General features: G+C 33.1%; 3 protein-coding genes and 1 long non-coding RNA gene across 6 annotated transcripts; 1 reads left to right on the forward strand and 3 right to left on the reverse strand.

Moving 5' to 3' along the window:
- Positions 1 to 4,775: 4,775 nt before the first annotated feature.
- Positions 4,776 to 7,256, reverse strand: LOC103497351 (uncharacterized). The gene is made up of 3 exons (XR_539390.3): positions 7,028 to 7,256; positions 5,383 to 5,581; positions 4,776 to 5,259 (listed from the first exon to the last, which is right to left on the reverse strand). It is a non-coding gene; the product is annotated as an uncharacterized LOC103497351 (long non-coding RNA).
- Positions 7,257 to 9,092: 1,836 nt separating this feature from the next.
- Positions 9,093 to 13,438, reverse strand: LOC103497350 (uncharacterized). 2 transcript variants are annotated; one of them, XM_008459504.3, is made up of 13 exons: positions 12,996 to 13,437; positions 12,262 to 12,328; positions 11,958 to 12,064; positions 11,690 to 11,758; positions 11,541 to 11,595; positions 11,085 to 11,132; positions 10,841 to 10,998; positions 10,508 to 10,746; positions 10,301 to 10,391; positions 10,052 to 10,180; positions 9,799 to 9,952; positions 9,613 to 9,707; positions 9,093 to 9,535 (listed from the first exon to the last, which is right to left on the reverse strand). In XM_008459504.3, the coding sequence occupies exons 1-13, from the start codon at positions 13,203 to 13,205 to the stop codon at positions 9,353 to 9,355; spliced, it is 1,605 nt and encodes a 534-aa protein (XP_008457726.2). In that variant the 5' UTR covers positions 13,206 to 13,437; the 3' UTR covers positions 9,093 to 9,352. The 2 variants fall into 2 exon arrangements, with proteins under 2 accessions (XP_008457726.2, XP_008457727.2); XM_008459505.3 differs by lacking the exon at positions 11,541 to 11,595 and having other exon boundaries at positions 11,690 to 11,769; positions 12,996 to 13,438.
- Positions 13,439 to 14,845: 1,407 nt separating this feature from the next.
- On the forward strand, positions 14,846 to 17,688 carry LOC103497348 (protein CHAPERONE-LIKE PROTEIN OF POR1, chloroplastic). Its single transcript, XM_008459503.3, has 3 exons — positions 14,846 to 15,398; positions 16,458 to 16,800; positions 17,303 to 17,688. The coding sequence occupies exons 1-3, from the start codon at positions 15,069 to 15,071 to the stop codon at positions 17,476 to 17,478; spliced, it is 849 nt and encodes a 282-aa protein (XP_008457725.2). The 5' UTR covers positions 14,846 to 15,068; the 3' UTR covers positions 17,479 to 17,688.
- Positions 17,689 to 18,050: 362 nt separating this feature from the next.
- Positions 18,051 to 22,595, reverse strand: LOC103497347 (protein ALTERED PHOSPHATE STARVATION RESPONSE 1-like). Of its 2 annotated transcripts, XM_008459502.3 has the most exons (5): positions 22,230 to 22,595; positions 21,089 to 22,057; positions 20,541 to 20,764; positions 19,661 to 19,884; positions 18,051 to 19,567 (listed from the first exon to the last, which is right to left on the reverse strand). In XM_008459502.3, exons 2-5 carry the CDS (start codon positions 21,963 to 21,965, stop codon positions 18,724 to 18,726), a joined length of 2,169 nt encoding a protein of 722 aa, XP_008457724.2. In that variant the 5' UTR covers positions 21,966 to 22,057; positions 22,230 to 22,595; the 3' UTR covers positions 18,051 to 18,723. The 2 variants fall into 2 exon arrangements, with proteins under 2 accessions (XP_008457724.2, XP_050935512.1); XM_051079555.1 differs by having other exon boundaries at positions 21,089 to 22,595.
- Between the last annotated feature and the right edge of the window lie 1,631 nt (positions 22,596 to 24,226).

Genomic DNA, 24,226 nt, shown 5'->3' on the forward strand with positions numbered 1-24,226 from the left:
TTGAATTAATTTCATTTTCAAGATATATATTGGACTCATCTAAAAGCCTAAGTTGAACCTATCTAAGCTATAAGCTAGTGCTATCCAATGAGAGCACTTCGAAATTCATATAATTTAGGTATGAAATATAAGTCTACCTTTAGATTGTTTGACATTCATATTTGATTGAAATGTCAAAATGGATCGATGTTCAGTTTACAAATTTAACATATAAAAGTTGAATTTGTAGTTTATTTTATTGTACGAATTATATTTAGTCGAATAAATAATTGTTTTTCCAAGACAATGCTATAGAGTCAATATTTTTATTAATTATTAGTTTTAATAATTATTTTTACACAAAATATAATTACAAGGTTTTTTCTTTACACTAATTATGTGAGATGGTCAAATCCAACCTCTGACTTTGATATTGATAGTACAAGTATTAACGTCGGATGCTTTGTGCTAATTTTGATAAATATGTTTACTAATTTATGAATAAAGACAATAAAAAAAAAACATCATTAATATATAACAATGAGTATGAAAGTACCTATAGTTCATAGACAAATTCAAGCAAGTCTATGTGTGAAAATTAACTCTTAGAACAAGGAGTGTTTTAGGTAATTGGTAGGATAACTTTGTATGACCAATGTTATTGCTATCAAGCATTTAATATGTTACATGATATATTATTTGGATTTAATGAATATATATATACTATACTACCGTAGAAATTTTGCTTTCTTGTGATATATAGGTCATTTTTTTTAGTTGTATTTGTTAAATGAGAAATTTTGAATAAATCACAAGTTGTCATGTTGTTTCTCAATTTAATGATGAAATTACTGATCATCGTAGTTGGAACCAATTAATTGACACGTGTCGTAAATTTAAATTGAATACATAAAGTGGTTAATCCCAATGAAACAAAAAAACATACCCAATTTAGTCGGACGCTAAATAAAACCAAAATTCAATTAATTGGGTCTAATGTCAGGTGTATGGACAAAAGCAAGTTCAAATCCACAAAGTTCACTTAAAAACATTATAATTAGAAAGTTATTATTCTTTTGTAGCGTTCGAAATTTTATACTCCAAATAGTTCAAAAGAATTCTCTCAACTATTAGAAGACTTTTTAATTCCTAAAGCTAATCACATTTGAAGACTAAAGTTCTTGGATATACAAACATCATTCTAAGATTCCAAGTTCAAGATCCATTAAGAAAGAATTAAAGGAGTAATCACTAAAGATCGAACCACATTGCATATTAACCATGCTATTACATTTTGCTCTATTATACTACAAATTAGTCTATATCACAAGTTACATAAAACTAAACTGCATCAAAGTAAATTTATAGCATGACTTCCATTTTTAAGAATAAGAGGTTCTACCACCACCATGTAATTGTCGTCTTTCAATTTAAAGAAACAAAATTTGGTTGTACAACTTTAAGCTTTTAAATGCAACAAATTAGTTAAGTTAGAATCTAAATAATTTTTCACTTTATCTTTTTCACTATCAAAGTTGGACGATTTTTTTAAAAATAATATAAAAAATAGAGTAGAAGATGAACTATCGTAAAAAACAGGGTAGTGAAGTTGTGGACCCGAGTACATGACAAGACATTGAAGTTGCCGACCCGATACACGACTGTGGTGAGTTGTCCATCCTTATTGGCAGTCAACACGACCATGTGTCTAGTCTGCGCAAAGTTATGGATCGAGTCCACGACTTCAATGGTAATTTACCATATATAATTATATATATATAATTACCATATTTAATTTCTCATTACCTAAAACAATTTATCATATATAATTATATTTGTTCCATAAATAATAATATGAAATGTCAGTTTTTCCTAATTTACTCCTAACAAATTATTTTTGGAACTTTTTCTTTTGCCAAACTTAATTTTTTTGTATTAATCATACCAAATAAAAAGCAAAATCAATTATTTCAATATTTTCTTATTTTTTATATATTTTTAAATATACAATCAACTAATTTAAATTTACATTTTCGAAAGAAAATATTTTCATCTAATCTAAAATTTAAATTGTGGGATAAGGATCGCGTTACAAACTTACAAGTTTAATTTTAATTTTATTTCATTTCTAATTTATATACTTGATTTTTTATTACAATGATATATTTTTAAGAAATCTAGTATTGTTTTAGGTCATCAAATCTTAAATTTCATTAAAAAAATGTATAGAACTTCTATTTAATTGGTGCATTTTGAACTATTTATAAAAATTAAAGATTAAAATTGTAATTTTTGAAATAAGTCATGCATTTTTAAAATAAATAACAAAGTTTTAACTTTTTTTTCTTAATAATAGTTAAATTAGTGTATCTACTTCCCGTTTTTTAAATAATTATAATTATAATTATAATAATTGTTATGAAGGAAAGTCTTGTACCTATTTTTGACAACTCTTAAAAAAAACATCATTTTTAAAATTTATACCGAAGATCTTAATGTTCAAATTTTTTTGAAAAAAAAAAGTTCATATGAATTATCATTAAGCTATGTCATTTTAATATTATCTAATTAGTTTGATATTGTTTTTTTTTATTGAAAATAAGTTACATATAAATTATTTGATACTGTTTTTTGACATAGTGAACTTAAAAAGATATACATTATTATATTCTTCGGTTTTGTTTTTCTTGACTCAAACACAGACCATTTGACTATTAGTACAAATACGTTACTATGTTAGTTGAGTTATATTCCATTTGACTATTGTTTTTTTTTATTGTATAATCCAAACACATTACATAAATTTAGATTAAAAATAATATATATTTTTTACGAGGATGGTTACGAGAATCAAACATTTTATAAATCAATCTTTGATCGGTATGAAATGAATTTAAATGGGGTATTTTGTAAAAAACATTAATATATTGAAACTATTTACAAAATATTACTGTTTATATCAATTTGATGAATTGTATTTAATAGGGATCACGAGACAAATTTAACCGTAAGCAATTTTTTTTTCTCTCACTTTAAACAAGTAAACGAAAGGAAAAGACTAAACTAGCCTTCACATCCATCACTTGTACAAGTGGTAAGATTGAGTTTAACTTGTCTAGACATCAAATCAAGAGCATAGTCCGTAGATTTCCAATACTTCAACTAAACTTTTAAGAAAAGTAACTATAATAAATGTTTCCTAATTCCAATTCAAGTTTTACTTAGGTTAAATTGTAAAAAAAATAAAAGTTAAAAATGAAAAAAAAAACTTTATATGTTTGTATTCAATAGGTTATAAATTTGGTAAGAGCAAGCTCGATTTAACCTAACCACTTAATTATTAAGTGATAATTTTTTATCGAACACGGTTACAATCGTAGTTGCACCTAAGTTTTTTCCATTTTATAATATTCCAATTAACTTTCAATTTCTCTCCATTTTTAAAAGATAAATTATACAAAATAAAAAATTTTACAAAATATTTATATTTTATATTATTAAATTTTATCTTTTCTATTTCTAAAATAAATCCATTTAAAATATACAACGGGTTGATAAACTTTCAATTTTCACATATAATAAGTTCTCTTATTCGAATTTTAGAGAAAAATATTTTTTTCGACCCAAGTTTTCAATCAAATTTTAATTTATATTTATTTCATATGATTTAAGATATTATCTTTTCACGTTTAAGTTTGAGTTTAATATTCGTTTCCCTAGATTTCAACATTTACACATTACCTCCTTCCTCTGAATCGCTCAAGTTTGATTTTTAGCGATATCTTTCCTTCAATTGCTGAGAATAGTTATGATGTAGACATTTTAAATTAACTGCAATGGTGACAAGGAGATTGGTGAAATTTTACTTTATTGTAATTCATCCAAATTAATTATTAGTTACCGGAAACAAATATCAAAGTGAATTATTATTTTGGTAAAATATTAAAAGTGAAAATGTAAACCTTAAAACCCTAAGGATGAAATGAAAACAGAAAGTAAAGATGAAAAGAAGCTAAAAAAACTAAAAAAAAAAAAAAAAAAAAACACCAAAAGTAGAGATGAAAAGAAGAAGCAAAATGTAGGAGTCCAATTCAATAATAATAATTATAAAAAAAAAAAAAAGATAATGTGGGATGAAAGAAAATCCCATAAGTAGTTAGCTACAATAATCCCATATGTAGATCTTCAATGATCTGTCACATGTGTCATGTACATTAAAGAAGTGCCAATGATGATAGGCAAAAGATAAAATAAACTTTAAAAATGTTTTGTTTTTAAATTTAGAATCATACAGATAAAATGGAAAGTAGGCCTCAGATACTCTATTATACGATTAAAAACACTTTTGGTCCCTTTGTAATAATTTAGTCCACATGTTTTCATATTTATGCCGAAATAATATATCATGAGGATAGCTAGATTAGAAAAGACAACACATCTAAATATTGGAAACTTTTGTCTTTCAAACTCACCAATCAAATGTTCTTTGCCTCCATACTTAGCATTCCATTGGTTTCTTAAACTTGAAAAAAAGTAGGAAGCAAAATAGCCTCTTTTTCTTTTTCTCATCAGATTTGGAAGGAATGATTGACATAAAGTACAAGATTTCCCTTTAGAATTTGATTAATACAAGGACTTCACAAAAGCCACTAAACTTTTGCAAATAATTTTCACTTAGATTAGCAATAAGAAGAAGAAGAAGAAGAAGAAAAAGACCCAACTGCCCTAAATAGTTGCTCTAAACATGGTAATGGTTTGGAGAAAGTTAAAATCTAATCCTTCTAATTTGATAAAACTTCGTAAAATCAGAGACTAAATTATAACTTTTTCCGAATCACACCAACCAAATTTACAATTTATCCTCTCTATAAATCTATTTCTATGCATCTCATCCTTATTAAGTACACAAAATAAATATTTATAAAAATATTTATCATGTAGCAAACTATCGTGTGTGATGCATAAAGATAGATGTAACTAGTCGTCTTTAAGAATCTTTCTTGTTTAAAAACTCACCTTAGGATTGTCGCCATCCGTACAACCAAATCTACATTGATTCACTCTTCTTTCGGTGAATAAGTGATTAACAACCAAGCATCCATAGATGGTGGCAGTGGCACAATTCGTTTTAGACAAGTAGGTGGGACTGCCAAGCAAAGCCTTAACTTTGATCTCTCTAGCAAAAGCTGCCATTGAAGCTGTAGAAGGTTGGGCGTTGCATGATGACTGTTAGTTGGGTTGGGAGTGACCTGCAGCTTGAAAAGGCTTCATTTATCATTCCTGTTAGGGAAAATCCAAGGAGATAGAGAGAGAGAGAGGATAAGGAAGAGAGGAAAAACACCAGGTCAGTAATATATCTGATGTGACGTAAGTAGGAATAGGAGACTGTAATTAAATCTGTACCCTTTTTGTTTTGCTTTCTCTTTTCTATCTTTTCCTGGTGGGGGGGCTGCTTTCAGAACTCTGAACTTCATAGAGTAAAATTACCATCAAATTTGCTATCCTCTCTCTTACCTTTTTCTCTTTAGACAAACACTTTATTGAATGGCAACTTGATGTGATGATGTGATGTTTCTTGTTCAAATGGTTTTATCCAAACAAGCTAGAAATGAAACCAACAAAATTTTGAACATGTTTACAGATAAAAAACAAGGTAACTGAGAAGATGAGAATCAAAATGATCTGAAAATTGGAAAAGATCAATTGTAGAGGGAGCCAGTGAACTATACTCAGGACTGGCTAATAATGCACTACCCCAATCAATTAAAGAACATAAAAACTTGAGCAACACAAAATGGATAATGATGGTGAAAAAGCAATTAGGCCCACATGGAAAGGCTCTTTTAGCACAAATCATATTAGTCAGCTTTGGGAAAAAAATCTCATAAGCACTTAAAATCTTAAGCAGAACAACTTTATCAGATCCAAACGAGTACTCTAATCATATCAATCTTGCAATATACGGTTTCATAACCAGTGGTTTCTACGTACTGATGTTGATTAATGAGAAATAGCTCAATTTTTTGCTTCTTCACGATTTATTTGTTTTATCAGTGGAAACAGGTCAGCAGACAGAAAAAGAACTAAAAGTTTATAAAGCAGAGCACACAACATCAAAAGTTTTCAGCAGCAACCAAAAGCGACAAGAACTTGCTTGATGACAGTATTTTGTAATGGTTTAGGCTTTAAAGATACAGATAGGGGGTTCATATATGTTCCCAGTACTGAAAAAAAAAAAGCAAACAAAAGGTTTGATGACACACGTACATACGACAATGGAAGTCCATAAGAATGCCTCCAAAAATTGTAAACAAGTCAATAAAGAACAACCAAAGTTTCCCATCAACTTCAAAATGATGAAAAAGACCTAAAATGTTATTAGTTTATAAGAATGCCTTCACAAATTGTAGACAAGTACATAAAGAACCATACTTTCCCATCAGCTTCAAAATTTTGTAAAAGAATTAAAATATTCTCAGCTCATAAGAACGCCTCCATAAATTGTAGATAAGTACATAAAGAACAATAACACTTTCCCATCAACTTCAAAATTGTGAAAAAGAACTAAAATGTTCTTAATTCATAACCATCTTCTAATCTTTACCGTGAGTTTTCCGACCCAATAATGGATTCCTCCCGATTTTCAATATCAAAAACCAACAAAATCAAGCCGTAGGCCGTACAAATTATCTTGTCGGAACTCTGAGAATCTCGCTCTATTAGCATGGTACAATTCCCAAGGTCCATCCTATACTCTACAGGCTTCCAGTACACATGCTATGCTAAGACCTACTCTCTTTCCTCGAAGTCAAAACGTTAGGAAATCTATAAGGACCTGCACTACACTAATCTAGCAGGAATTAAGCTTCCGAGAGGTAGAATTCGAAGTGCGACTACTCTCGGCTTGATTGAAATTCAATAACGTTCATGTAAATACAATTTATCTGGGCACATTGCGATGAAAAATCAAAGAAGTGAAACGATCACTAACTATCCAGTACGCTAAAGAACTAATAATATATATAAAAAAACCCTAGAAGATGCAAACCAGCGTCTCAGGAGATCAGGATTTCGGCACCAACGATAATACAACAGGGCGAACTCATGTGGTGGCTTGCGTCGAGCAGAGGCAGCAACGGCCGTCGCCACCGTCGGATCCGGTGGATATATACGTGACACGACTTCTACACTATTTAAATAAAATGGTAGATTGACAAAAGTAACCAAATGTTTTGGTTTTCGTTTCTTAAACGGTTAAAACTATTTTTTTCGATCAATTTCAGCCAGATCTCCGCCAATCTGGATTGTGGTTGACATTGACTAAGAAAAATAGTTTTACAAGTTCAAAAAAAAAATATATAACTTTTGAAAATGAAAATAAAATACGAGCTATTTTTCTAAAACTAAAATTAAAAGTGTGTTACTCGTGCTTTTGTCAATTTTCCAAACAAAATGTCTAAATATATTAAAAAAGGGAGATTGTACTAAGTAGCATTTTGAGAATATGATATAGGAGATGTATCATATTGTTTTAGAATTTTACAAACGTGGAAAAATAATATATTTCTTTTATAACTATTTCTTCTCCACTTTTTAATACCCTAATCATTCTTTCTTATCCGAGAAAAACAATTTGTTCTTCAGATCTTAATCTTGTTTTTAGGATATCAATGGTACATTAATTGTAATATAAAATGTAATGGTCGTCAATGAGAGTAATTTAACTTCGTCTATTTCTCTACTTCCTTCGATATGTATTTTGAGTTGAATCTAATTTCAAATGATTTTGTTTCATTTTTTTTACGTTAATTTTGTTTTGGTTTTATTTTGTATCGAGTTTTGTAAATCAGTAGTGTGATATACTTATATTATATGTATTAGTTGGTTGATATACTTATTATGTGATTTTTATTTTTTTCAAATATTATACAGTTCATTCAATGTAACTCAATGTGTCATTACGAAGTATATCAACAGTATATTCTTAATGTATATCAACATATCAATAAAGTGAATCTTTTTCTAGTATATCAATCAAGTTTACAAAGTGTATATCAATATTGTATCAAGTGTATAAGTAGGACTTTAAGCATGTCGAGTGTATTTAATCAATCAAATGTATCAGTTAAAAATACTAAATGTATCTGCAGTTCATCAGGTGTATCATATCACATGTATCAAATTTGTTGAGTGTACCAATGAAGCATAACAAGTTTATTAGTCGTGCATTAAGTATATTAACCTTATCGGTGAAACATTTAAGTGTATCGAGAAGAATAAAGTATAACAATAAGTATTAGATGTATCCAGGCATTTCAGGTGTATTGAAAGGTATGAGTGTATCAAAGTGTACCATGGTGGATCAAATGTATCAAGGTCCAGAGGTTATCAAGAAGTATCAAATGTATTTCAAGTGTATCAAAGAGCATAAAGTGTATCAAATGTATATCAGTAACGAGGAGATTTGTGACATTTTACAACTTGTATATGTGAATTGTGCTTTGTTTTTGCCATTTTTGCAAACAATAAATGTGTGTGCTATGGACTTAATTATTATAATTTATTACCATAATTTTCAAATATACAAAAATATTTACAAAATATATATATAAAAAATTATCTATCAAAGTAGAATATAATAAAATTTTGTTATATCCTATAAATATTTTTCAACGATTTTGTCATTACAATAATTTTCATTAAAAATTGTAGGGTTAATCTAACTTAAAGAATACTCGAACAAATTAATCACAATTAATATCTTTTTTTTATTGGTAAGACTAAAAGATGCAATATTTCGAAGTTCTAAGTATATTTTTAAGAAGAGTGTTAATGGTCTACATTCATATACTATCAATCAAGGAATTAAATTTTTTTTTTCTTTAAACTTATTTTTAAAACTATTAGAAGTTGGAGATAAAACTAATAGTGAGGGTGCAATGTTTTCTGAAAAAAACAAACAAATGATAAAGATGCAACGAGTTAGGGGATAAAAATTTGAACCTTTCGTCTACAAGCACCGGTACAAGAGTATGGGTAAATCACCCTTAACATTTGAGGTTAAAAATGTTTTCCAAGTGATATAGAACTAGCTTTTATCATTACAAACGACATGCGTTAAAAACTAATATATTAAATATTATTTGATAAAAATTACCGTAACAATTGTTCTAAATTATCAAAATCTTTGTAACTAGTCAGAATAAGCATAACTCAATGCCCCACTGAGATATATACCCTTGACAAATAGGTATAGTTTGAATAAATAAGAGGTACTTATAATTATATCCTCAAATGTTTCCTGTTGTGTAATTATTCTTCAAACTATTGCAAAATTATTGGGACTAAACTTTACTGTTTCTCTGTTGATTCATTAGAGGAAGAACCCGTTGAATGGGAGTTGGGACCTAATCTCATCAATCCTTCTATTGAGACCACGAAGAGCCTCCACATGAGGCTCTTCTTCATCTACTGGCACAATTTTAGCAAAACTTCCTTCTTCAAGAAAATCCACCACTCTGTTTGCAGCTTCAAGGCCAGTCACATATGATTTCTCCTGTTCAAGTCATCAACACATCGAATAACAAAATGATCATCACATATCAGCAAAGGAAAGACTTGTAGATATCAGACCTGTGACCATGATCCGTGACGGTTTATGATCCAATCTCCAGCCATGAACACATTTGGGAACGACGTAAAGCCGCGCATCATGTATTTGTATGAACCTTTTGGAAAATCAGACAGCAACAAATGAAACAAAAAGTTTGCAGAGTGATAAACGAATTTGAACCAAATGTAAGTTGTGATTTTATATACCAGGAAAGAAGTGAGTTAATGATTCTGGAAACTTTCCAATTTCCTTCTTCACCACGATGGCATTCTCGAAGTCTTTAATGCATGTTGAGAGGTAGGATTTGACCTTTTCACCTATAACTTCATCGTTTAGTGGCAACAGCTCGTTGGCGTGATACTGTTTAATTTGTGGAAAAGATGACTGTAACCTTAACCTTTTAAACTACAAAAGGAAAGTTTATAAACTAGTGGGGGGAGAGGGTGTTCTTATACTCACAAAGTCAGCTTGCAAGACTGTAACTGATTCATCTTTGTATTCATCTTGAATGGCATTTAAGTTGAAGAAACTCCACCCAAATGAATTATCCAAGGCCGAGCAAGAATTACTTGCAGTTGGAATATTTACCTGTTTAACATTGTATTAACAAGGCTCCATCATGTAGAATTCTTCAGTAAGAATTTAATGATACTTTTCTTGAACTTTGCAGTTCGTTCAATGAAATTAGTTTCTTATCATTTTACTTACTTTTCTATCGAACCAAAGCTTAACAGTGAGCAAATCAACACTTCTCAAGTTTAAAACCTTGACGAACTCCTCTTTTGTGTATAATGCTGCACTAAACAGAACAAGCGACAAGGACAACCAGAACAGTTATAGACAAACCAAAAACAGGCAACAGTAATAAATACGTAACCTATTTGCACTGTTGTTTAAGGGGAGATGGAACCATACGAATTACGAATGAGTTCTTGGAGTACAGAAATTTCAACAGCAAATACAACTGCATCGGCCTCATATCTTTCTCTGCCACAAAGAATGTCCGATAGACAGTTTGTATCATCATCTACAATTACGTCTGTGAGTTTTCTCCTCCCAACAAATTTACATCCCTTGCTCTCCAGCAAGTCCATCCATGGCTGGAAAATCCTTTCTTTAACAGTTCCACGGCACCAAACTAGATTGAAATCATTCTGCATGCATCCACGAGTTTAGAGTACAGAACGTTGACATTATTAGCAACAGAAGAAGCAGGAATGTTGGTCGGAGTAACTTGATTCTCCAAACCTGGTGAGCAAGTACAGTGTAGTATAAAATTCCCAAGGTTGCTGCAGCACTGCACTGCTCGGCTGGAGCATATAATCCTACTTGAAGCAATGGATTGAGTATGCTACTATAGAGCTTTCCTGAACAGCTAAACTGCCTGAATAGCTCCCGGGCGGTAACTATCGGCGAGAAACAACTATTGATCAGTCACTTCATTTTGCATTAGTCCACTACCAAGAGTCTACACAGGTAACAAAGATATTACTTGAGTCATATTTTCTCCATGCCGTATCCGTATTGTCGAAGTCAATAACTGAAAGAAACAAAATTCAGCAAAATAAAGAAGTGGGAGAAATACATAAATCACTTGTAACAAATATATTCCTTCGTTGACCTTCAATGATGGATGATCCAAATAGAACAAAGAATGCATTGGAAATTTAGAAGTTAGTGTGTTGTACTTGGTATGCGTTTGCACAATTAAAAATCGTAATTACCATGAATTATAATCATGCTTTAACTTATTGTATAAGAAAAAATCCAACATTTTATGTTCTGTTTCACACAAGAGAGCATACTAGGAACTAACCAAAGGGGAGAATCGAACATGTTGACCAAAACCTCAACCAATTGAGAATGCTTTAGTTGGAAATTTCATTTTTAATGTGAAATTTTTCTATACATTGTGAACTATCTATATTGAAATGCGAAAGAAATGCACCTGCAGCCATCAAAGGAAGTGATGTTAACCTATCCAACAACGGGAGCTGGGGGAACTGTGACCAAAAGGACCAAAAGGGAGGTTTTCATAAGACCATTTTAAACTATGCAATCAATTGTGAAGACATGAAAACGTGAAGCTATCCATACTTCTGGATAAATTAAGGTTCCGAGAGGAGTTGGCAGTTGAGGCAGATCTTGGAATAGTGGAAATTTTACCTACACAAGAACTACATCGCCATCACGATTCACAACACAATTCAAAGTAACAAGCCTCAAAACTAATTAACTGCAAGATCGATGAACACATAAATGTATATGGACTAATATGAAACTTGGAACTATTGGAAATTAATTTATCGATCAGAGAGTCTCGGTATTTCATCAATGATTGAAAAAATTATTATGTACTATCTACCTCCAACCCGTCAACTGAATAATGAGCAGGTGCTGTCCAGTTTGTGAAAGGAGCGATACCAAGCTCATCAACGAGGCCAAATATATTCTTATAGGGACGCCAGTAACCTACAACAGGATGAAACATTACCAGGACTGCGAAAATATATAACAATCCAAAACATAAGTAAACCAAGCATATATATCTACAGAAACAACAAATTAAGTGCTTGCTTGGTAACACTCACATTCTTATTTCTGTGAAAAACAAATAGGAAACAAGAACACTACTAAATCGATCCTAAACAAACACATTTGGTTATTACCACGAATTCCATGAATATCAGCACCACCAAAATTATTGCTTGGTTCAAGAACAGTGGTATCAAATCCCTGCAACAGAAACTCCATTCAACATTAATCAAATCATATTCAGTACTCGACTGCATCCAAGATAAAATAGTAAGAAAAATATTGTTAAATCCCTTATTGACCCAAAATTATTAAACCACCGATTGAATCAACATCGGTCGAAGATAAAATAATAGGAGTTGTACTTCTTGCTTTCATAAAATGTTAAATCGCTTCGGTACTACGTTAAATCAACGACCGACTACAAAACTTAAAGCTGACGAGTGAACTTTAATAACACTCCCTCTCTCAGTGGCGAATGCAGAATATTTGATACTTGAATCTGGGTTGAAAAGGGCTGACAAACGCATAACTAAATAATATTTTTATATATTATGTAAAGATGATAAAGTTGAGAGCTGGATCTTAGACCTATACTAAATTCGCGGATGTCCTCTTGTACCATGTTAAATTAAACCATCAATATTAATAGGAGAGAATAACAATACAGGTCTTCCATTAATAACATGCTAAATCACCGATCCAAAATCTTATACTGATTGATGAAGCTAAATTTCACCAGTTAAACTGACACTGGCACCAAGGTAGAGACTCAGAGAGCTAGGAAGTTAATATGGACTGCTATACTAATTTATTATTCTTCCTCTCCCTTTCCTATGTTCCTTTGCAACTTTTCTTCAAAAAGAACCTGATTGCAGAGGTGATTAGCAGCGGCAAGGCCAGCCCAACCGGAGCCAACGACGACGACCCTTTTCTTCTTTCCATCCTCTCCTCCATTAACACATAGGTGTTTAGAATGAGCTTTACTGTAAAACCCACGTCGCAAACTGTTCGAGAAGTGACATTTGTAGGAAATGGAACTTCCAATTCCCAACGTCGTAGACCCAATTAGAATCATGTTTGTGCTATCGAGCTGGTACACTCAACAAGTCCAGCAACTTCCAGCGGTCTTATACCCCAATTTGTTGGAATTGAACGTCGTGTTGTTCTTCTTCGGTGAGAGGAAAAAATCTTGCGAGTGGGTATGGCTACTGGCTGGACACATCGCTCTGATTGTCGCTTGTACAACAAATACTGGGAATCGACTGGAAGAGAGAAAAGATATTAATTTATGAATTATTTCTCAATAATAATTCTCGCGCTTCATGTTAACGAACGAATCTACCTCGCTTTTCTTTCTTTCTTTTCAATATCCTATTTTAGTTACTACGATTTTAGATTTTATTGAATTTATTTTTGGGAAATAGTAAACAATAGAACTTTCCATGACATATTTAAATTCCATACGAAATTCAAGGAATTAATCGAATCAATTTTGTCCTAATAATTTTTGTGGTAAATAGCTTATCAATTTTTTTTAAAAAAATTATTTATTTTTACTAAATCCTAAATTTAATAAATGCAATTTTAATATATTTTAACTATATTCCTTTAAAATTAATTTTTATTGGAACTTTTAATTAATCATAAATTTTTTAAATAAATACATTTAAAGTTGGGGACAAGAATTATGGGTAAAACAAATTATAATAAAAACAAAATTAACTTACATAGATTTAACAAAACACCAAACTCAGATTTGTCTTTGTATCTTTCTTTTGCATTCGTTCCTGTTATTTCTTTCATTGTCTTCCTCATGTGATTTCGTCTTTTCTTTCTTTTTTTTTTCAATTTCTTTCTATCATTTTTCTTCTTTTCATTTTTAGTACAAAAAATAGCAAAATCTAAAAGTCCTGTAAGAAATCATTTAGATAGGAATAGCAAATGTAAACTATCTTGTAAAAATAAAGAATCTTAAAAAAATAATTTGGATTGGAGTAGATAAATATAAACGATGGTCTAAAAAATAAAAAAAAAGTAAATGGTCGTAAAGAAATATAAACATAGTGTACAGAAGAATTTAAAAAACAATATACCAAATTTTCTCCAAATCTAAACAATCGTATAACCAAATTTAATCATAACCAAATTAAACATAAAATTAGTAACAAAATTAAACGATGAAATTGAAAAAATAAATTGTAACCATATCTAAACGATCGCGTATAAATATAAATTGTAGTCATATATAAAGATGAGGTATAAATTGTAGCTATATCTAAACGATCGTGTATCAAACACTAACGAAATCTTATATTTTCGAAGACCCCATAAAAAAATCAATTGTTTATCGAAAAGATGTCAAAAAAATCCGTTGGTCAATTTCATTGTTTAACCACTTTATTCTCCCAACTTTAAACCTATTTTTACTTCACGATTGTGAAGTCATATTTTGAAAGCTCCAATATCAAATGAATTTATTCCTATGGATACGAAGACTAAAAAGATACTGAATCGTATATTTAAAAAGATGAGAATTAAAAATGTAATTTTAGTCTAGACTAAGGAGGAGGAGGAAGTTTACGAAGTTCAAAATTACTTTGATCTAATTTTACTTGGAAAGGTGGGACAACCTTAATCATTCACTAGTGTCCATTCACAACATGCCGCGTCAAACATAAACTCTTGTCTACACAATTCTCTAACATCATAGTCAACAATTTTACCCTCACAAGGAGATCCGGACCGTACATCGTGAAAGTGGAAGGATCGGATGAATGGTCAACGGCGGAAATGAGATGATAAAAAAGAGCTCATCAGAACTTAGTCTAAGAATGAGTAATCGTAATATTCCTCAATTTTTAATTGAAAAATAAAGGCTAGTACGCTACAGCACCAACGAAGGCCAGCCTCACGCTTCTACACAAAATCAATTCCATCAATGGCAGCCACCCTCTCCGTCCGGCCCAACCGCCCCACCGCCGGCTCAACGTTTCCTAGGCCGCCGACCTTCCGACGATCCGGCTCAACATTTCCCGGTAGAACAGCTTCCTGGAGCGGTGGTGCCCTCCCTCAACGCCGCGCATTTACGAGGACGCTGCTGTTGCCGGTTCAGGCAAGCTCCCGCGCTGATGACTCGGTGCCATCTGAAATGTCTCTTGAGAACGCGCTTAAGCTTCTTGGAGTCTCTGAAGGAGCTTCGTTTGATGAAATACTCCGCGCCAAGAATTCCATTCTTGCTACTTGTAGTGACGACAAGACGATTGCACAGGTGATTTTATTGATCGTAGCTTTTGAGTGTCGTTCTTTCATTGATTTTGAAAATTTTGGTGTCTGGTGTTATGCGTTTGATGTGAATTTGATTGTTTTGTGTCTTAATTTTGATATTTTCTGTACTGTTTCTTACTTCGATGAGTGGAACCTAGTAGACGAGTATCAGTATGTTGCATTGTATAATAGATTCTCTTATAGTTTGGCTTATTTTAACTACTGTGTATTATAATGAACCCCATGTGAAGTATTGAAATTGAAATAATTTGAGCTTTCCCCTTCAATGTGTTTTGTATATTATGGATAATAGCGTTATATAATACCGTTATTTCAGTTACAATCAAATTCGTAATTGTTACGGACATTATTACAGCTTGTTATGATGATAAAATGGTCATAGAGCATTGTCCGCAAGATCTACCCACTTTCCCATTTTACATATTCTGACATGTAGAGAGAAGCAGAATTCATTTCTGCAACTCCCACTCCCAAATGTCCATCTTATCCATTTGTTGAAGATTGTTTTCTACTGTTTGCTACTTATATAGCCTTTTTGTCTGTGCCTTAACCTTCTTTCTAAATATATTTGGTTTCTCTTACCTGCAGTTCTACCTTGTTTGTCATTTATCACTTGATTCACTTCTATGGCACAAGTTACTCGTTCATTCCATTTTGCTGTTTTGTTGATAATGTATTGGCAAAAATAGTTATTTGTTATTTGGAGAAAAGTTCTCTGCCTGGATGCTATAAGTAGGATGTCGAGTATCTTACACTTTTCATGAATGGCCAGAGGAAATAGTTACATCATTGTTACGACTACGAGCTTTCCAGTTCCCTGGGTGAATGTTTGATTGTCTCAAAGCTTTTAATACTGCCAGATTTTGTGTTTTTAACAAATGATTTTATGGGTTCTGTTTTATACTATAGCTGGAAGGTTTGCTAACTGAAGCACCGAGGGCTTTGCTAACTGAATCCTTTTCTGTTACAAGCATTATTGCTTCTCTATAGCCTAAATGGTAGGAAAACCTTAAAATTTTCCTTGTTGCTTTACGTGATTCAGGTTGAAGCTGCATATGACATACTACTTATGCAGAGCTTGACTCGGCGTCGAGCCGGGAAAGTTGAGAACAATCGCATCCGATTTGCTGATGTTAAACCAATAAATTCTCCTAGTGCTTCTTCTCAGTGGCTGCAGAATATGCCTATTTCTGTTGAAACACCATCTACTGGTGACTTAGGCATACAAGCTGGTGTATACGGGGCATTAGCAGTCTTGACTTATGTAAATGGAGCTTCTTCATCTTCTTCACTGCCGTATGCAGGTGCTGATGTTCCTGGACTGATCTTGGCTGGAAGCTTTGGTGCTACCCTGTACTTCATGACTAAAAAGAACGTAAAATTAGGTAAGGAGTTTGATGAAGAAGGTTTACAATGTATTGTTTATAGATATGGGAAGAGTTTGATTCTCATGAACTAGAGAGTTCTGCATAGAGGCATCATGTTTCCTGTTTTAGAGAAGCCCAGAGATCGTCTGAAGAGCATATTACAACAAAAAGTGTGGATAAAGAAAATATTGAATGAATATTAGTTTCTTTAAGGTTTATTTCTCTTTGTTGAGTTAGCATATTTCTATTGATCGACTGATTGTTCCGTGTTTGTTTACCAGTGTAACCTTCCGAACAACCAACCAAACGAGATCATGTAATAATGATTGCATTATTAGTTCTGTAGTCTACTTTCAGAACATTTTTAACATTTAGTTAAATTTTAAGAACAATGAAAGCTCTCTTAAAATTTCTTTAGAACAATATTAATTGGAGCCCCAATTTTCAGAATTTCACAAGTTGATACAACTCTTATTCTTAAAAGAACGTATCTGATTATTGATCTTTTTCTTAATTCCAGGAAAGGCAACGGTACTAACACTAGGTGGTCTTGTGGCGGGTGCAGTAGTGGGGTCTGCAGTTGAAAGTTGGTTGCAGGTTGACATTGTTCCTTTCCTTGGTATACATTCCCCTGCCACTGTAGTAAGCGAATTTGTACTTTTCTCCCAATTGTTGGTCTCTTTATACCTTAGATAGAGTTAATAGAATCTTGTAGTTGTTCCTTAATTGCAAAAGTTGTAATTATTCAATTGCTCTATCCCATGTTAGTTCTGTAAGGTTATGTGCTTTTGGATGCACAAAAAGCTCAATAGATTGTTGGGAATGACGTGTGTTTATAGTGAAGAACGTAATAATCATCCTATATTCTCCATACTTGATGTGAATGTTCAAAGTGCCGTTCATCCATCCATGTCTGTCACTATTTCTTTTTATATCTTTCATCTGCCTATATTCACATATTTTAGACTTTATAGGCTTGACATGTCTTTACTATAAGAAGCCCATGGTGTCAGCCTGCTCTTTTCCAACCTGGAGTTCGGTGATTTCAAACAGGAAAGAAAAAAAAAATGAAGAAGCATGACAGAAGATCATGAAATTCGTTCTTTTCCTCCAGGCTGTTCTTCAATTGCAATCTCATGGGATATTGGTTCGAACAGTTTTAGACCAGATATTTTGTGGTAAGAATGGTCCATCCTCCAAATGCCTTCTTCATATAATCCTTTGTTGGAAGACAAGTATCAGGTGGCGACCATTGGCTTGCAGGGCATTCTCGAGATACTTGAGCCATTTTTCAGCTTGCATTACATAGGGGGGATATTATGATGAAAGAAGCCTACAAAAAGTAAACAGGAAAAGCTTTTAACAACCACGTGAATATCTTTTGTTTTTTTGCTAGTTTCAGACTCTGTTTTCACGTGCCCCACCACAATAATGGAATCAAAACGCATACATGAAGACAAAGCTTTGCAACTGCCATTGATGGTGCCTCGAGTTTCAGAACTGCAAGCAAACATCACCAGATCAAACGACAACTCACTGCTGTGAAATGTGCATTCTACATTTCTCCAGAGGGAGTGAGAAGGCCAATTGGTTTGTGAGAAACTGAAAAGGTTAAAATGGAGCTGTTCAACCATTAAATTTAGGTCTCAAGCTTCTTTGTTTTTCAGGTACATTGAAGCTACTTACAATAATTGCCCACTTAAAATCTCCAAATCTACATTTCTTGGGTTTCTTCCCAATGATATGTAGAAAAAAAGCCAATAAATTGACATCTGCAACAAAATTGTGGGCAATGAAAGCCTGTAACAAAAATCTTAACAAATTCCTAAGAGGAGATGCTAGAATAAAAATACAAATTGCAATGTCTCAGCGAGCTGCTTCGACAGATTATAATTTACAGAACTCCGAGTGAACCGACCACTTTTCTGGTATTGTCCTTCATTATCTGCTAACAGTTTCTTCAGTTTGTGAGGATCCCTCAATATAGCTCATGTTTTCAGATTTATTGGCATTCTCACTGTAATTCACAAGGTGGTCATACATTTTCTGAGACGCCTTGGAGAACTCGGATAACGATTCGAAAACTGTAGAAAACCCTGTTTGGATTCCATTTAATGTAATCCTTTGTGCTTCTTGAATGCAGTTATTGTGTTTTTCCTTCTCCAAATCAACCTTCTTTCTGAACAAGTCCAGCTGATCTTTCTTTTCGGTTAAGTACTCGTTCTGATTTTCCACTTCAAACTCTGATTTCGTCTCGGTAAAGTTGAACTCAAAGAACTTGTTCTCTGTTTTCTGTAGTGACAAGATCCTTCGGTCAAGTTCCTTTCCGAGACTTTCAACTCTTCTCTTTTGGTGTTGCTCCTCCATCTGTTTATCTGATAGAGCTTTCATATCCTTTGCAAAACTTTTCAATGCAAAGGCAACTGGTTTATCAGGTAACTTTTCCATGGAAGATAGCCAATTGTGGCAGATTGAAAGCAACGGAGGTCCGTGCAGCCCATATGGCACGGCCGATGCTCGACCCCGAGAGTAGAACTCAACTTCAGGTACTACGAACTTGGTCAGCCATCCATGGAGAGCTTCAACGTAAGCCTTTTGTGATTCAACATATTTTGAGAAACACGAACGCCAGTTTTGGAGCTCAGCCCCAAGCTGAAGAGTTGCAAGACGATGAGATTCGTTACAGAACTTCAGATAGGAATTACAGGAATAAGTCTTCACTTCAAGGATAATCTTTTTCTGGGTTTCATGAACTTCCAACATGATTTTCCATGATCTTGTTAAGCTGCAAAACGGTTCGGGAAGAAAATCTAAGTGACAAACTCACAACATTACCTACACTATTTACATCAGAAATACAGGCATCTTCCACTTTTACCCTTTTAATAGCTCAATAATCTGAGGTTGTAGCTCGTCGTCTCTTAGTTTCTCAATTCTTGTCGAGATCGATTCTGCACTCCGTATGGCAACCAAGATCCTGGCATATAAATCTTTTACTGCAACTCGAGTTTTATCGGCACTAACTCCATTATCCCCTTTAACATCTTGGTTCCTTAGTCGTGAACACCTTTTCTCATACAGTTTGCGCATGCTGTCCCCAGCCTGGGTGTAAGAATAAAAATAAAAACCACAGCACATTAGGAAGAATCGCAAATTTGTATGTCGACAATTCACAAACACTTGATGAAGATAACTTCCTAAATGCAAAACAATGAAAAATTCGGTCTAATAATCTCCCGGGCAACATTTTAAATTCAAGAAGAGAAATCTATAATGAAGACCAAGCTATCAAGTCAAGAAAGGTCAAAGCTTTATTCTGTTTGCATCGCTAAAAAATGTAACGAGTTGCAGCAACCAGCACGAGAACAACTAATCAGATTCCGTTAACCCTTCTCGAGTAGTCGAAGTGGCTTAAGATTTTGAAATGTTATAAACAACTCAAAGAAAACAATAGGGTTTAGGATAAAGAAAGCTAATATCAAAACATTTAAATAGGTAGCCAAAAGAAAATGTTATTGCAAGGTAATAGCCATGTGAAAGTGTGTTCTTATTTTCTATCTTATATGACAATCTACATGATTTTCAAATCTGGATGGACTAACAAGAGTCTCAATAAGATATAAAGTAGAATATGATGTGTTCTTATTTTCTATCCTAACTGTAACATGTTTAATAATGTTGCCCTATCATAGTATGATGTTCTTCCTGCATTATGGTAATCTTTCAAGAAAAGGAACAGCTTGAGGATCCTACTTCACCTTGACCTCTTCGTAGAGCTTCTTCTCCCAAGCATATAATCGTCCAAGAGTCGAAGAATGGCTTCCTGAGTCCATTACATCGTAATCATCAAACAGCTCATTCTTAAACTCTGTCCACGCTGGAGAACCTTTCGAACTCGATGCTACTAGACTTTTACATGATGAAGGTTTGCCCGAAACAGAACGGTGCCAGGTTATCGCTTGGATGAGTTTCGTCGAGTTCTCTGCAGTAAAATGAACTTATTTACTTCAATAACAAGAGGAGTACCATTAACTTTAAGCCATGAAAGCCTGTATTTGCTACTTCTCACATAGCTATAGAGCATAGCCCTCATCTCCAATGAATTTAAACCAAATTTCACATAACTAAAAATCTAACGAACATTCATCATAAAGCTTGAACAACTCACATTATTAGATACAAAAACCAGATTCTGTAGTCTACAAGGAAAAAAAGTTCTCATGACTTTAAACAACTTATGCATGTCTAGTAGAACAAACTTGAGAGCTTAATGAACGAAGCAGATGAAGATATATGAATGGCCCACCTTTAATTTCTTCTAAACCAGATTGAAGCTGAATTTTGTTAGCCTCTAACATCCTAGAAACATCAACTCCAGAATCATAAGCCCTGATAAAATAATCCTCAACGTCTTGTAATGCTTCCAAAAGTTCCCTTCCTTCAACTGGTGTATCAATGACTGTTAGCCCTTTCTGCTTCAATTGACCCTCATCTTCCTTCTCTCCAACTTTAATCACATCAACTCCATTCCTCTGCTCTCTAAAAGCTCCAACATTTTCCTCCTCAGCAACGGCCACAACTCTCTGGTTTCCATCTTCTTTCTCTACCTCTGCCTCTTCCAACTCTGGAATTCCTTCTTCCTCCCTCACCATCCTGAGCTCATCCTCGCGATATTCGCCGACGACATCGGTCCTCATCGACTCAAATGGATTGAAGAAATCCCATCCAAACTCCCTTTGAGGGGATGGCATTGGAGGTGGCATTTGCATGTAGAAATACGGAGGAACTTGTTCGATCCTCTCCTCTTCTACTGATTCTTCTTCTCTTTCTTCAATGGAGGATTCTGAAGAGGTGGAAGAAGAAGAAATACAAGAAGGGCAGGTGGCTATGGTTTCGTAAGTGGAATCAGAAGGCATTTGCTGAAGAAACATTGGATTGGTTATAACTTTTTCTGAAGGAGGAGATGGAGGAGGGAATGTAATGAGGAAAGGAGAAGGAGAAGAATGGCGAGCTACAAAGAGTTTAATGGCAGCTGAAACAGCATATAAAGCTTGACAATATTTACAATGTGCTTCTGCAAGAGCATACCTTCTCTCAACAGCTAACTTTAAATGGCGTTTTCTTTCTCTACAAATGGAAACTACTTCTTCTTCTTCCTCTAACTTTGAGGCAACACAACCCATTTTTTGTTCTTTGTTGGCCAAAGCTAAAGCAGCTTCTTCTTCTTCTTTTTCTTCTTCTTCTTCTTCTTCTTCTTCTTCCTTTAATCAAATGCCTGAAATTGAAAAAGATAGTTTATTTTCCCCCTCTCTTATTGTATTATTCTTTACTGATAAAAAGGAAGGTGAGTTTTTGCTGTTAAAAGAGAAGGATTTTCGTTTGTTTTTCACTTGGGTTCAGAAAAATAAAGTGTAAAAATGCAGCCTTTTGAGAAAAATACCACCGACCCATTTCATCTTCTTGCAAGTAAAATGGTGGGATTGCTTAAAGAAAATAACTTTCAAGAAGGTCCCTGATTGAAGGAGGCAATAACAATCCTCTCCAGCCAAAAACCCCTGCTTATCAGAGAAAAACAAAAACTCTTCTTTAGAAGTTTTTTAGAAACTCGAGGGATTTACAAGTAAACCCTTGTGATTTTGGGCTAAGAAATGAAGAACAAAGGTAGAGATAGAGATAGAGAGAGAGAGAGACAGAAGCATAGGCAAGGAAGAAGGTAGGGGCTCGAGAAAGAAAGAGAGAGAGAGAGAGGTCTGTTCTGCAAAATTTTGTACTCCATTAATTGGCGTGTTAATGTTAAACAGTTTGAAATAGGAAAAAAAATTCAAAACTTGGTTTAACTGGTTTTTACTTTACATATTAGATTTTTTTTTTTTACTTTATTTGCCAATATCTTAGCATTGATTAATGGGTTGAAACTGTTTCATTCTCTCTCTTTCTCTATAAAAAGATGAGTCAAACTTGGTAAAAAGTGACCAAAAACAGAGAGAGAGAGAGAGAGAGAGAGAGAGAGAGGAGTAGGAGACTTTTGTTGTTTTGTATGTGGTGGTAATGCTGTTTTTTTTAGTGTTTGGAATGTTGAGATTAAATAAAAAAAGGTATAGTTGTTTTTTTTTTCAACTAAAACACTACATTACATAAGAAGCTTAGGCTTAGGGTTTTGGTTTTGTGATTGAGAATCCAGAAAATCACAACTGTCGCTTTCTTTCTAGCTTAAGAGACAATCACTTGTCTCCTTGGTGGAGAATGTTCTACTTTTATTTTTTTTTCTTCTTATTTTTCCATTCTAAATTTTAATGTTCTACCAATGATGTATGACATATTTGAAGAATGATTTTGAAGGGTTAAAATCACTAATATCATTTTTCAGAATCACTTCTAAAATGCATTTAATCGTTAACAATCAAGTTTTATGATACAAAACATGTACGTAAAATTACAATATTAGACAAGTTTTAATTGATTAGATTTGAAATTGTGAATATCTCTCCATTTCACCTAAGTTAATAAGGTATGTCATTTGCAAGTAGGAAGAAGTAACAATGTTAATAATATTAAGGAAAAATATCTGCTTACATTTTTGTATTAGTTTAAAAATTTTATGAGTGGATCAATATAAAATTTCATTTAAACTATAATATTTCATAAATAGATCCAGTTACACCCTTCGTTACCTTTTATTTGGATAAATGTTGTGTAAGACTTATAATTTTATTAATTAAAACCTTAAACTTTCACGAGTAAATCAATATGAACTTTTTAGTTTTTGTTTAGATTTCCTTTAGAGATTGTTTGTATGTCAATTCTAATAATTCATTTTATTAATCAAACATTTGAATAAGTCTCCACACGTCCAAGATTGAATTCATGGACAGTTTTCAAAACGTAATATTATACGGCATTTAAATTGATTAACTTATAAGAAATTAAAGGTTTTAACAAACTAATTATGTCTATCACATGATGTTTTTTTCAACTAAGTCTGAAGAAAGGTGGTAAGTGATACCCTCCAAAAAGTTTAGAGTTTAAATTAATACTACCAAAAAATCAGGGGCGAGAATCGAAAATTTTACGCCAAAATTTTTTAAAACTCGTACATGCATACATCTCATGTCATTCAAGGTGGCCAACCCAACATTCATTTGCAAGTAACTCCTCTGGTGAATTGAGACCACTTGACATTAGAAGCTAATTTTGCGTGTTGGCAACGTTGTTTATCCTACCGTCGATTTGAGATGATTTATTCATTGACTTTTTCTTAGATTATTTCTATAGGCTCCCTCCCTTGTTTCCCAAGAATTGATGTGCTATTCTTTACTTCACAAGGCCTTTTTTAACGGGGGAAAAGTCTTCTATTTCCGTCAAAATGACTCGGCTTCCCCTCTTCCACCGCCCATGCTCCATTTCCTGCCTATGCTATTTTCCCTCGTCACATGCCTACCACGCT

Source organism: Cucumis melo, chromosome 11, assembly GCF_025177605.1.
Source record: "Cucumis melo cultivar AY chromosome 11, USDA_Cmelo_AY_1.0, whole genome shotgun sequence".
Classification (NCBI taxonomy): domain Eukaryota; kingdom Viridiplantae; phylum Streptophyta; class Magnoliopsida; order Cucurbitales; family Cucurbitaceae; genus Cucumis; species Cucumis melo.

Excerpts from the sequence above, each read along its gene's own strand:
- LOC103497350 (XM_008459504.3), bottom strand. The coding sequence starts at position 13,205 with ATGATTCTAATTGGGTCTACGACGTTGGGAATTGGAAGTTCCATTTCC. Across the intron at positions 10,747-10,840 it reads ACACTGTACTTGCTCACCAG|AATGATTTCAATCTAGTTTG; the intron begins GTTTGGAGAATC and ends GGATGCATGCAG. Across the intron at positions 9,536-9,612 it reads GTCACGGATCATGGTCACAG|GAGAAATCATATGTGACTGG; the intron begins GTCTGATATCTA and ends TGACTTGAACAG.
- LOC103497348 (XM_008459503.3), top strand. The coding sequence starts at position 15,069 with ATGGCAGCCACCCTCTCCGTCCGGCCCAACCGCCCCACCGCCGGCTCA. Across the intron at positions 15,399-16,457 it reads ACGACAAGACGATTGCACAG|GTTGAAGCTGCATATGACAT; the intron begins GTGATTTTATTG and ends TACGTGATTCAG. Across the intron at positions 16,801-17,302 it reads TAAAAAGAACGTAAAATTAG|GAAAGGCAACGGTACTAACA; the intron begins GTAAGGAGTTTG and ends TCTTAATTCCAG.
- LOC103497347 (XM_008459502.3), bottom strand. The coding sequence starts at position 21,965 with ATGGGTTGTGTTGCCTCAAAGTTAGAGGAAGAAGAAGAAGTAGTTTCC. Across the intron at positions 20,765-21,088 it reads TGGTTTAGAAGAAATTAAAG|AGAACTCGACGAAACTCATC; the intron begins GTGGGCCATTCA and ends ATTTTACTGCAG. Across the intron at positions 19,885-20,540 it reads AGCTCTACGAAGAGGTCAAG|GCTGGGGACAGCATGCGCAA; the intron begins GTGAAGTAGGAT and ends TCTTACACCCAG.